Source organism: Dama dama, chromosome 18 (genome assembly GCF_033118175.1).
Source record: "Dama dama isolate Ldn47 chromosome 18, ASM3311817v1, whole genome shotgun sequence".
NCBI classification, from domain to species: domain Eukaryota; kingdom Metazoa; phylum Chordata; class Mammalia; order Artiodactyla; family Cervidae; genus Dama; species Dama dama.
Genome location: NC_083698.1, coordinates 54,053,826 through 54,068,290, shown reverse-complemented (window position 1 = coordinate 54,068,290; position 14,465 = coordinate 54,053,826). Strand labels below are relative to the sequence as shown.

Genomic DNA, 14,465 nt, shown 5'->3' with positions numbered 1-14,465 from the left:
GGATGGATTGACAGCGTAGCACTGACATACACTATAACGCCCTGTGTAAGACAGCTCGCTAGTGGCAAGTGCCGTATAACACAGGGGGCTCAGCTCAGTGCTCTCAATGACCCAGAGGGCTGGGAGGGGGAATCCAGAGCGCGGGGACACATATACACATATGGCAGATTCCCGCCGCTGTACGGCAGAAACTAACAACACTGCAAAGCAATTATACATAGTTTTAAAAAAAGAAAAAAGAGAATTCTGCACGTACTAAAGGACAAATGGGAATCTGAACTTAAGTCTGATTCCAAGGACTTAAGTGTCCTACTACCCCAAGTTTCTTTCCCATGTATTTTCAACCTGTAACAACAGCCATATTTAACAGTTAAGCGTCCCTTTGGCCCCTTCCTGCACTTGTCAGGAGGGGGCAAGGGATGCAGCTCCCTGTTAGGAGGGTCAGGTGGTTCTCCCCTTAGTGATAAAGAACCTGCCTGCCAATGTAGGAGATGTAAGAGACGCAGGTTCAATCCCTGGGTCGAGATGATCCCCTGGAGGAGGGCAAGGCAATCCACTCCAGTGTTCTTGCCTGGAGAATCCCATGGACAGAGGAGCCTGGCGGGCTACAGTCCATGGGGTCACAAAGAGTCGGACACGACTGAAGTGACTTAGCACGCACCACGTGGTACTCCCCACGGGACCTCTTTTCTGGCTGGCACTCTCTCAGCCATGTTACCCTTTTATCTCCCGTCAGTTCCTCTGTCCCTACCCCTCCCTCTCTCAGATTTTCAGAATCTGTCAGGGAGGAAGGAAGGAGAGGGTATTCTGTAACAGTTGCTGTGCTTCTTGTTTTCGTTAAAAAATCTTCTTCTTCTTCTTCTCCTTTATAATGCAAAAAGGAACAGTTCCTATTTTCAAAAATGGTTTCCTGCTCTGAGAACCTAAACTGAGATGAATGTAAACATTCAAGTTTCCTTTGTACAGCTAGGTCAAAAGTGCTTAATCCCTTTGATGGGAGTAGAAGACATCTTTTACATTTTAAAAAACGCCCCATGCTACAGTGGTCAAAAGGACAAATTTCAGAGGCTGAGAGGAAAACAAATCACACATCACTACTAGATGGTCCTTTATCTCTACAGCCCGTGATGGTTCAAGTTTGAAAGCTTCAGGGCAGACATGAATGACTCTGGGGGTGGTGAGAGCATCCAGTACCTCCCTAAGGGTCAGAACAGTGGCAACTTTGCCTGTAACATTTGCATAAAGATAAAAAAAAAACCTTGAAATAAATGTCAAGTGCAGTATGTCTGAGGCCAAAGGGCAAGCCTGGTCTCTGTGGGCAGGGAGGAGGGCTGGAGGAGTCGAGTCTATGGGCAGGGCCCTTGGTCCTCTGCATCTGAGACTCTGGCTGCGAAGAGCCCGCCCTTTGGTCCAGGTAAGGCTGCAGGTTGGGTGCTCTTGGAGGCAGCTTCGGCATGGAGGCTGGGCTGTTCACTGGGGAGTACCCCTGGGATCACTGCCCATGGGAGGGAGGGGCAGAGCGGGACTTGACTGAATAGGAAACTGAACCAGCACGGCAGCCTGAAAGCCTTTGCCGACCCCAGGGCAGCTTGGGGCCTTGAATGATTTGTCACAACTGCACTGTGTGTGCCCCAAATGGCCAGGCTGGGCCTCTCCTTCCCGGTTACCGGATGCAGGTCATCCAGGAAGGTAGGGACATTAGGCTAGGTGACACTGCAGCAGAGGCAATGCTGGAGGATCTGAGAGGCCAAGGTGTCTTCCAGCAGGTGGGGCCACAGGTCCTTTCTGGAAGGAGCCCTGGGGCTGTGCAGCTCCGAGTCTACTAGACAGGTCTCTGAACCGCTTCCCAGAGGACCATCGCTCTCCAGCCCTCCCAGCTTCCTACAGTCCTGCAAAGACATGTGACTTGCCCAAGGTCACAAGGCTATACCGTGCATGACTTGCTAGGATCTAATGCTTCCTAGGCCACAGCTCTTTCCACAGGGTCCCATGATGCAGACAAAACAAAGGTTCCTCAATCTTTTTCTTGAGAGACTTCTTCAGTCAGTCAGTTCAGTTGCTCAGTTGTGTCTGACTCTTTATGATCCCCTGAACTGCAGCATGCCAGGCCTCCCTGTCCATCTCCAACTCCCAGAGCCTACTCAAACTCATGTCCATCGAGTCAGTGATGCCATCCAACCATCTCATCCTCTGTCGTCCCCTTCTCCTCCTGCCCTCAACCTTTCCCAGCATCGGGTCTTTTCAAATGAGTCAGCTCGTCACACCAGGTGGCCAAAGTTTTGGAGTTTTAGCTTCAGCATCAGTCCTTCCAATGAATATTCAGGACTGATTTCCTTTAGGATGGACTGGCTGGATCTCCTTGCTGTCCAAGGGACTCTCAAGAGTCTTCTCCAACACTACAGTTCAAAAGCATCAATTCTTCTACACTCAGCTTACTTTATAGTCCAACTCTCACATCCACACACGACTATTGGAAAAACCAAAGCTTTGACTAGACGGACCTATGTCGGCAAAGTAATGTCTCTGCTTTTTAATATGCTGTCTAGGTTGGTCATAGCTTTTCTTCCAAGGAGCAAGTGTCTTTTAATTTCATGGCTGGAGTCGCCATCTGCAGTGATTTTGGAGCCCAAGAAAATAAAGTCTGCCCCTGTTTCCATTGTTTCCCCATCTATTTGCCATGAAGTGATGGGACTGGATGCCATAATCTTAGTTTTCTGAATGTTGAGTTCTAAGCCAACTTTTTGACTCCCCTCTTCCACTTTCATCAAGAGGCTCTTTAGTCCTTTTTCACTTTCTGCCATAAGGGTGGTATCATCTGCATGTCTGAGGTTATTGATATTTCTCCCAGCAATCTTGATTCCAGTTTGTGCTTCATCCAGCCTGGCATTTCACATGATGTACTCTGCATATGAGTTAAATAAGCAGGGTGACAATACATAGCCTTGACGTATTCCTTTCCCGATTTGGAACTGGTCTGTTTCATGTCCAGTTCTAACTGTTGCTTCTTGACCAGCATACAGGTTTCTCAAGAGGCAGATCAGGTGGTCTGATATTCTGATCTGTTTCCACAGTTTATTGTGATCCACACAGTCAAAGGCTTTGGCGTAGTCAATAAAGCAGAAGTAGATTTTTTCTGGAACTCTTGCTTTTTCAATGATCCAGTGGATGTTGGCAATTTGATCTCTGGTTCCTCTGCCTTTTCTAAAACCAGCTTGAACATCTGGAAGTTCATGGTTCATGTATTGCTGAAGCCTGACTTGGAGAATTTTGAGCATTACTTTACTAGCATGCGAGATGAGTGCAATTGTGCGGTAGTTTGAGCATTCTTTGGCATTGCCTTTCTTAGGGACTGGAATGAAAACTGACCTTTTCCAGTCCCGTGGCCACTGCTGAGTTTTCCAAATTTGCTGGCATATTGAGAGGCTTTTTAGTCCTTTTGATTTTAACTTGAGGGAAAGAGTTCAGTCATACTGAATACAGCAGGTAAGAATCCTGGGGTGAGACAAACTGCTCACGAGAGAATTAAAAGTCAACAAAGGCTAAAGGCATTCCATAATCCTAAGTACTTGATGACCTAAGCTGCTCACTTCATTTCTAGCAACTACATCATACCCAGGGCCACAATGAGAATTTAACTTCTCTTTCCTTTCAGGTCAAATTCAAGTAATCCCTCTTTTCCAGAAGCTGTCCAACTGACTCTTCCACCCACGGTCCTGGTCCATGGCCACTTCTCTCCCTTCAGTATCAATTTTGTGGACCAAGCCTACAGAGCATAAAATATGGACTAAAACCAGATACAGCCTCATCATTTCCTAGTCCAACAGAACATGCTTTGTTTATTAATTTGGCATTATCAAATGTCACATTTTATCATACATATTCCATTTTTCATAGATATAAAATGTTTCCTATTGATTTCCTATTGATTTATTTCCTATTTAACCCAGCCTCTCACCATAATGTCTCCCACCTCAGACGTTTTCAAACCATTTTCAGGCCAAGATGTATCAACAGGGGAAGAGAAAGCAACAGGTTATTCACCCTGGCTCTTCATATTTGATGGAACCAAAGAAACAAAAGCCAATTGTGCTTTTGTAGAACTGAAAATGATGAGATTGTATGTAGATCTATGTCATATGATCTACAGGCTTTGTCTGCACAGCGTGATACTGTTTTAAAGCAAAGGGTATTACTGATTGCCCACTTCCTTAGTCTAACATTTAAGTACGAATCTCATTCATTCCTTTACTGAATCATTCATGTTAAGTTGGCCTGAAGTTACACGATCCCAAAATCTTGAGTGAAAAGTTGGCATCAAGTCTTTGGGGACTGAGCATTCAAAGAACGTGCCAAGGGCTGACATGATGTTTGCTCTAAGGGGCTGCCATAGTCGACTCATTTTTTCATTTTCCCCCCTACATCTAAGTGGGAAGAAAAAGTAGAAATTAGCAAGTGACAATATATGACAAGTGAATCTGTAACCTGTGACTGCTAGATTGCTGACATATGGGGCTGGCCAAAAAAGTTTGTTTTTCTGACACAGCTTATGGAACAACATAGACAAACTTTTTGGCCAACCCAGAGAAAACCATGTAGATGGGACCCTGGGTAGGCAAGCATATGTGTGCATGGAAGAGGGAGAAGGTGATGGGCTTCTGCCCCCCTTACCTGCTCAAGCATCAGCTCTCTTAACCGTGCAATTTTCTCTCCATCTTCGGGGTGACTTAAGATATATTCCTTGGCAAAGAATGCCTGGTAAGAAGAAGGGCAGTCAGTTTACTTCAAGAGGGTTACAAAGGAAGTGGAAGACACGCTTATTGTTTCTAAGGCTTCTTTAAAGAAATATCACTATTATATACCACTTTTGGGGGCTGGATGGAATGATTCAAAGTGTGGCAGCTGGTCAGAGGGAATACAAGGAGGTGATTGTTAACAGGAGATCAGAGATTGCATGAACTTTGTATCTTTGGTAAAACAGCAAATCTAAATCCATAAGCTTTTATGACATCATGTTGCTGTTCAGTCGCTCAGTCGTGTCTGACTCTGCGACCCCAAGGACTGCAGCACACCAGGCCTCCCTGTCCTTCACTATCTCCCAGAGTTTGCCCAACTTGTGCTAAAGAATGTTCAAACTACCGGACAATTGAGCTCACTTCCCATGCTAGTCAGGTTATGTTCAAAATCCTTCAAGCTAAGTTTCAGCAGTACTTGAATCGAGAACCTCCAGATTTACAAGCTATGTTTAGCAAAGGAAGAGAAATGAGAGATCAAATTTCCAATATTTGTTGGATCATAGAGAAAGCAAGGGAATTCCAGAAAAACATCTGCTTATGACATGCTATCCTAAAATAAGCTGCCTAAAGACTCAGAATGATCAAGACGGTAGCCCCATCTTCCAAACAAGATTAGATTCTTTTATGTCCAAGGATCACTCTTTGCTTAGGGAAATGGGTTTAGGTAGCCATTTATTAAACAACTGTGATATCTTCACTACTTTTATTTAAGAAAACACACACATGCACATACTTTTAACCTCAAAATATCACATTCTGGGAAACAGAGTAAGTGTGCATCCCCAGTGATTACACATTTACTCTATTAAGCAAAGAAATCTGGTTGTATTGATTGTGGCCCTATGTCAGCAGGTTGATGTATGGGCATATCTTGAAAAAAGACTTCTGAAACCTTAAGAAATCACATATGAAAACTTTCACATAACAATACCAAATCCTTACCTCTTGATACCTGGAAACTCCACCATTAACCGCAGCGTCTATAACTCCATTCAGGCACATGGTTAGGGGATTAATATTCTGCATCTGTCTTGTCTGACATTGACCAATCAGAGTCTTCAGCTGCTGATTCTTATTCTCCAGCACTTCAATGGCATTTTCCAGAGGACTCATTTCTACCTGAGAACAAATGAGCATAAATATATATTGGATTTTGTGACATTCAAGAAGACAAAGTAGATTACCCACATTCTGAATTATCTGTGCTCCCCTCAATATCTCTACTAGGGGCCATCAGTATAGAACAGACAAGGATATAGAAGACAAATTAGCTGTTTGTAAGGCCTGGGAAGAGAAGGTGATTATGTTCACTGGCTGAAATGTGGTTCGAATAATCAACAATCACTGATTATATATTAGCACTAAAACAATTTAATTCTTGAAACAAAATTCAAGCCTATGTATTTTACAATTTATTTTTTCTTTTCTTTTGAAGGCTAGGTGTTCAAGGACCCTGCATATTCTTAGCATCTTTCTAGATACTTAATGCGAAGTACCACAGGAGATAATAAAATGCATTTACAGATCCTCTGATGTCAAGGAGATTTCAGCCCAGTTGGGAAGATGGGACATATGCCCACATGGGCCCCATATGCGTATATAACAGCACCATAAAGTGGCACAGGATGGCACACAGTTTTGAGTTATAGAAAATAAGATAATCAGATATGCTGCAGGATCTATTTGTTCCAGGAGAGCCAAACAGAATCATAATGACTTTTCCACTCCGAGTTTTAATGGGAGACTCATTGTGAAAATGATGAAACTGCTCTTCAAATGCACAGCATTGTGACCGTTACTGACATTGACATACTCTTTGAAGAGAAGGTCTGCCAAGCTCTCGTCTGTATAATAATCTAAGCTTAAGGATTATTAAGGAAGGGAAATTATTATTAAGGAAATAGTTTTTAAAGGGCACCTGAATCATCTTAAACCAACACTGAAAAGTACTAGAATGATTTGACTATGTCAAAATTCAGAATGTACATTTATCAAAAGACATTATACAAGAGGACAGATAAACCAGAAAGTAGGAGAAGATATTTGTAACGTAAAAATCATCAGTCTATGTCCAGAATATATAAAGAACTCTTAAAATTTTGCCATTAAGAGAAAGGCAAACAGCCCACTTAAATATGGACAAAAAACATAGCCATTTTATGAAGGAAGAAACCGAAATGACCAGTAGACATATGAAAAGTGTCAAAACTGCATTTTTGATCTAAGAAGTGAAAAATAATACCACACTGATATACTAGTAAGCACTTACCAGAATGGCAAAATAAGTATAACAGTAGCAAATGAAGTGAGAATGTGAGGAACTGAATCTCTTAATTCCTGCTGTTGAATGTTCAAATCGGTTCAACCACTTTGGGATTATTTATTAAAGATGAAGATATCTATATATTGTGTGAGCCAGTAATTCTACTCCTAGGCATATATCTGAGGAGAAGTGGAGTAGAATATCTGTATACATGTGTCCTAGGAAACATGTACAAAATATTCATACTTATCTCCAAAATCTGTACATCCATCAAGAAAAGAATGCATAAACATATGGTAGTATACAATGGAATACAGCAATGAAAACAAGTCACATGTAATAACATGGACTAATATTGTAAATCATACTGACAGATGCAGTTACACTAGAATATATACAGAATTACATTATTGCACAGGTGTACCTCTTTTTATTGTACTTTGCTTTACTGCACTTCACAGATACTATGTTTTTCATAAATTGACACCCTCCATCGAGTAAGTCTATTGGAATCATTTTTTTCAACAGCATTTGCTCACTGCATGTTCTGTGTCACACTGGTAATTCTCACAATATTTTACGCTTTTTCATTACTATATTTGTCATGGTGAACTGTGATCAGTGGTCTTTGATGTTACTATTATAACTGATGTGGCATTTTTTGGAATAAAGTATTTTCATATTCTTGAAGGTATATACATTGTTTTTTTAGACAATGTTATTACATACTTAATACACTATAGTATAATGTGAACATCACTTTTATATTCACTGGGACATCAACTAATCTGTGTGACTTGCTTTATTGTGGTAGTCTGAAACTGAACTTGCACCATCTCCAGGATATGCCTGTATAAAGTTTAAAACCACGTAAACTAAACTGACTTGTTTAAAGAGATATATATAGGTAATAAACAAAGCAAGAGAATGGGTACCATAAAAGTTACGATAAGGGAGGGAACAGCAACTGAAAATGAGGCACAAGAGGCCAGAAGGGTGCTATTGCCAGTATGCTGTTTCTTTACCTGAGTGGTGGTAAACAGGGTTTTATTTATTTATGACATTAAGCTTTTGTTTTGAGATCACAAGAGTTAACTCACAAAGAAGAAGTCTGAGAGTTCTGATGAACTGAAAGTTAAAAAGTCAACAAGACCTCTTGGAAACAGAAAGTAGAACAGCGGTTGCCAGATGCTGGGGGATGGGGGGAAAGGGAAATTGCTATTCAATGGATATTGCACAACAATGTGCATATAGTTAATACCATTGTATTATACATTTAAAAATGGTTATTATGGTGACTTGTATGTGATTTTGATCACAATTTTTAAAAAATTTATGCTTACCCTTTAAATGTTAGTAATATGAAGAAATTTTACAAGTAAGCAAAATAAAATATAGTAAATACAGACAAAAGACAAATAACAACCTAGGAAAATATTTCCAACATATATTTCAGATGAATTATCAATATATCTCAAATACTGATGAAAACTATACAAAGAATATAATCAGTGCATTCACCAAAACTGAGTTAATGAAAACATACCATGTTCATTAGCACTCAAAAAATGCCAAAAAAAGCCAACCCTACTGTGACCATTTTTGGCCTAATATCTGGAAATTTTAAAATAATATACAGCACCCTGTGTTGAAGAGAATGCTGGGAAAATGGTTATTCCCAAGAACAGTTACCTCCTCCAGACAGGGCATAAATTAATACATGCCATTGCTGATCCATGAGTCAATATTACTGATTATATGTTGGTGAAATTATTCTAAGGAGATGGTCAAAGAAGTGCATAAAGAATAATGTGTAGAAACATTTATCAATAAATTATTTTCCATTGGTCCCAGACTGTGATCTTTAATTACTATCCACCACTGAAAAGAATCAGGAGTCATAGGAGACATGGTTGCTTTCAGGTCTGGGGCAAGATTGCACAAGTGAGTCTGGACTACCCAGAGAGCAAGGAAGGCTTCATTAAAGCAGCTGGCCTGCTGTAAATTCACTCTCCTTACTGGAGGGATGTCCTTGGGGAACAGGAAAGAAAGCAGGTGACTGAGATCTTATCTTCTTGTCAATTAAAGCTTCAATATAGATTAACTGCTAAGAGGAAGAGATGGTATCTATGGAATGCTCTTAGCAGGAAGTCCCCAGCTACAAGATTGCTTACAGTAAATAAACCCAGAGTCCCTCAGGCATGCTTCACTAGAGAATGTTCCAGAGAAGTCTGACAACTCTCTGGAGTATAAATTGGAATGATTCACAATTTAAGTTTTATGATTCAAATGTGCCCTCTGTACGAGGAACTCTGTGAACTTCCCTTAGAGACTCTGCCTCCAGATCTGAATTATTAGTGATACGGGAAAGATGGATGTGGAGGACAAAACTTGAGGTCTCAGATATCTCTCTGCTTCATCCCAGCCTCTTGACTGCCTAAAAGTTGTTAGTAAAGTTTGATGCTGATTCCTGTGCTTGATTTGACAACTGGCCTGTGTATTAGCTCAGTGACAAAGACAACTTGGATACTGTCAAAAGGACTGAGGAGCCAACCTGAAAATGCTTTCAACGGGCAAAATGGAACAATGTGAAAAGTAATGAGTAATAATGTGAAAAGTAATGAGTAATAATTGCAATTGTAATAATTGCAATTGAAACAAAACAAATATGTTTAAATCCATGATGCTAAACAAAACTAAAAAAATAAAACCCTCTCTGGTCACATTTATAGGGTGTTGTGGGTGCTAAGTCACTTCAGTCATGTCCGACTCTCTATGACCCTATGGACTGTAGCCCACCAGGCTCTTCCATCCACGGGATTCTCCAGGCAAGAATACTGGAGCGGGTTGCCATGCCCTCCTCCAGGGGATCTTCCTGATCCAGGGATTGAATCCACATTTCTTATGCCCTCTGAACTGACAGGCAGGTTCTTAACCACTGGTGCCACCTGGGAAGCCCTTATAGGGTGTTAGGAAACCAAATTATTATTTTTAAAATTGGTAACTCAAAGGAAAGAAAAAAGTATTAGACTTCCTTTCCTATACCTTAGGGTAATCAGATTGTCGATGAAGGGATGTTTCTCTATAGAAGTATTCTAATCAATAAATGAAGAAAGAATGATGAAATATCACCCTTTTGTAACCTCTAATAGATTCCTGGACAGGGGCAATGATCAGCGCTACTTGCCAACCACAGCATATAACACCACCTGAGAAGTAGTCTTGCAAAAAATAAAAGACAAAAAAACATTTTATCAAGCTTTTAGATATAGCTATCAATTTACCAAAAAATATGGGAGCAAAGAAACACACTAAATGACCTCACTGATTCATAGCCTGCAAAATCCAGACTCAAGGAAACACTTCAGTATAAACAACCTGATTTCTTCAACAAAAAAGCTGCAAGGAAAAAATAATTTGGGGGAACCTATAGATCAAATGAGATCTAGGAGGTATTTCTACCAATGTGAATGTGTGGCCCTTATCTGGGTCCAGGTTCAAACAATAGATGACAAAAGCAAACAAAAACCTATAAAATGAAGAATTAGATAATTGTGAATAAACTGGATATTTTGTGATCAAGGAATTACTGTTAAAATTTTTAGATGGAAAACGTAAACACAATAATGGTATTGTGTGTACGCTTCTGATAAATATACAGACTGAAATATTCTTGCATAGTGTCTAGGACTGACTTCCAAATAATCCAGTGTAGAAGGGAATGGAGGGAGGTGTAGATGACACAAAATCAGCCTTTTTGATAACTGAAGTAAAATAATGGGTAACTAAGTTTATTACATCTTTTCTCTATTTTTATATGACATAACTTTAGTTTTAAAAAGGAGACTGGCTACTGTGTACAGAGGTGTCTGCAGCAGGGGGAGGGAAGAAAAGCAGAAGCAGGTGACCTCTTAAGAGACTGCTTCAAAATCAGGTACTAGATGTATGGCAAAAACCACCACAATACCCTAAAGTAATTAGCCTCCAATTAAAATAAATTAAATGTTAAAAAGAAATCAGGCACTAGATGGCGCCATCACAAGGGAGATGAGCAGGGCTCACATGCTGGGTAATTTTGAAAGTACCTGGAGCCACACAACTTTCTGATGGATCTGATGCGAAGTGTGATAATATTCTCAGTGGGCGAAAACTCCACCTGAGGTGCAGGAGACACAGGAGGTGGGTTTAATCCCTGGTGGGGAAGATCCCTTGGTGGAGGAAAATGACAACCCATTCCCGTATTCTTGAAAAATCCCAAGGACAGAGGAGCCTGGAGGGCCACAGTCCGTGAGGTCACAGTCAGATACAACTGAGCGACGAAGCACACACGTGATAATATTGGGACTTCCCAGGTGGCATCGGTGGTAAAGAACCCTCCTGTCACTGCAGGAGTCACAGGAGATGCAAGTTCGATCCCTGGGTCGGGAAGATCCCCTGGAGGAGAGCGTGGCACCCTATTCCAGTATTCTTGCCTGGAGAATCCCATGGACAGGAGAGCCTGCAGGCTACAGCATACAGGATCACAAAGAGTCAGATACGACTGAAGTGGCTTAGCATAGCACACAGCACATGAGAACACTGTCACTATCTGTAAGGCTTAAAAATATCATTATCTGTACATTCTATTTTATAGCTTTTTCACCATGTTTAAGATGTTTTAAATAAGCTTATTTTTAATCAAAAATATTTTGTTTTAAAAAACAATTACTGAGGAAACAGTAGTTCAAAGAGGCTTATCTTCTTTGAAAGAATGGGATAATATGTTCAATAATGTTCTGGGGTCATGATTTAGAGAATAAAGGCCCATTATCTCATCTGAAATCTTTGCTGCCAGATGTTTCAGAACTCAGAATTTTTCTGAGTTCTTCAGAAAGGTAACATAGGGCACCTATAGTATATTACACCATCCTCAGGCAGGGTCTGAAGAAGTTTCCTTTAATCAAATGTGTTAATATTTTCTGTAGTAAAGTATATGAGTAGTCCTACTAAGTGAGATAAAGATCATAAATGGTCTTAGATTGGGTTAGGTATATTCACAACTGAATTTTGGAGCCAAACTTATGAAAACATCTTTTGGTACTCAGAATCTTTTAGAGATTGGTAAGGTCCAAAAGGAATTTCAATTCAGTGCGGCACATATGTCTTGAGTGCCCCAATCATGAGGACCTTCTACACTGGCAATTAAAGCAGGAAACCAACAACACTAACAGAAGATGGGGATATGCCAGGCAGCGGGGATAAGAGAAGGACACGAGGTTGTCACAAGTGGGCTGTGTTCAGGGAACAAAACAGCCCAGTTGGATTTGTTCTGCTTGACAGTGTAAGACTGCATATTCTAATAAAGTAGGCAGCTGCTATTTGAAAGGCTGTGTTTAGTAACGCTCCCTTAATCACCATCAGCATGCTGCTTTTTATTAGCAGGCTGTGTGTGTGTGTATAATATTTCTAAGGTTAGGCACACTGGTGAGACTTCACAGAATTTACTGCTCTGGGTAGTAAGTAGCTGACAAGGCTCTCGGAATCATTAATGCAGTAAGGATGACTAAGAACATTCCTGTGGTTTGGGCCCATGCCATTCAGCAGGAAGCAAAACATTAAAGACTTTCTGAGCACTGAACTCAGCAGCCTCTTCCACAGGAGGCCACGGGGTCCACCATGGAAGCAGCCAACTCTGTGGACCCTTGAGTCAGACTTGACAAGAACACACCCACACTGGTGTAATCTGCTGGATGGAGTGCAGTTTGTGAAGAGAGCTGTATGAATTTTTTAGCCTTGCAAAATGAAAATGCCATTAAATTCCTAGCGTGATTGAACAGAATAAGCTGAGAGTGGTTTCGATGCTTAAAGAGACTGCAGGTAGGACAAGCCATTCTTGGAAGACAATTTGGGTGGGATCTGCTCTTACGGATTCATTGACAGAGAGGCTTGTTACCTAAAAAAGGAAGGGGCTACATTACATTTTCACGACTGGCACATTTTTCTATCAGGACTGTGGCAAAGGGCTGGCCCCTGACATAATGGATATGCCAAGGGTGGGAGGGGGGATTCTTGGGGGTATAGGTCTGTGGCTGACAGCAAGGGGCTGGGGCCTTGATAACTGCTGGGGAGGGGTTCTCACTCCATGGCTGCCTTCCACAAACGCTCTCTCCCTTCCCACAGCAGGGGGCATGTTTTACAACCGAAGGCTCTTCAGTTCTGCAAGGAGATCCAACCAGTCCCTCCTAAAGGAAATCAGTCCTGAATATTCATTGGAAGGACTGATGTTGAAGCTGAAACTCCAATAGTTTGGCCATCTGATGCGAAGAACTGACTCGTTAGAAAAGACCCTGATGCTGGGAAAGATTGAAAGCAGGAGGAGAAGGGGAAGACAGGATGAGATGGTTGGATGGCATCACCGACTCAATGGACATGAGTCTGAGTAAACTCTGGGAGTTGGTGATGGACAGGGAGGCCTGGCGTGCTGTAGTCCATGGGGTCGCAAAGCGTCAGACACGACTGAGTGACTGAATGAACTGGACTGCTCTTTGGTTGCTGTGATTCCCACATTCTCAGTGACACCCGCTGATTGCTCCACCGGAGCTCAGCGAGAACAGCGCAGCGGCATCCTTCTCCTGTGAACTGTCACCGCATGGACCTACTGTGTGTCAGATACTGTGCTGGGCTTGACACTGGCCTCACACTGCTTATAAGGCTAGAAGAAATAAACATACCTGGCTTTGGAGTCAGAAAAATCTGGGTCTGAGTTTATCCCCTTTCAGTATCTTGCTACGGGATCTGTGGCAAAGGTTTTAACCTCTTGTCAAAACTTAAGAAAAGAGGGGTAAGAATATGTACCTTGGACATGGAGAAATGAGAACCACAGCACACTGTTGGTGGGAATGTAAATTGGTTCACCTTAGAAAATACGATGGAAGTTCCTCAAAAACTAAAAACAGAATTACCATATAATCCAGCAATCCTATTCCTGGCTATACAGCAAAGAAAAAAAAAAAAAAATACTAATTCAAAAAGATACACGCACATCAGTGTTCATAGCAGCATTGCGTACAACAGCCAAGATATGCAAACAACCCAAGTGTCCATCCACAGATGAATGGATAGAGAAGATAGAGGTGATGTATATAATTGCATATATATATACATACACATACACACAATGGAATATTACTCAGCCATAGAAAAGAATTAAATTTGCAACAATGTAGATGAACCTAGAGGGTATTATACTTAGTGAAATAAGTCAAAGAAAGATAAACACTTTTATCACTTACATGTGAAATCTAAAAATAAAGAAATGCAAATAACAAAACAAAAATGCATACATACCTTGTAGCTTCGACATGGTGATTAAATAAGATAATGTAGATAACTTTCTTCCACTGAAGATAAACAGTGAAGGTCTCATAGCT

General features: G+C 41.1%; 1 protein-coding gene across 3 annotated transcripts in view; it reads right to left on the bottom strand.

Annotated features, from left to right (window-relative positions):
* Positions 1-14,465, bottom strand: part of DOCK4 (dedicator of cytokinesis 4) — a 479,093-nt gene that overhangs the window by 14,713 nt on the left and 449,915 nt on the right. For all 3 annotated transcript variants that reach the window (XM_061165346.1, XM_061165344.1, XM_061165347.1), the window contains 2 exons: positions 5,736-5,912; positions 4,669-4,752 (listed from right to left, as the gene is read on the bottom strand). In XM_061165346.1, coding sequence (XP_061021329.1) covers positions 4,669-4,752; positions 5,736-5,912 — 261 coding nt within the window. The remainder of the gene's footprint in view (positions 1-4,668; positions 4,753-5,735; positions 5,913-14,465) is intronic.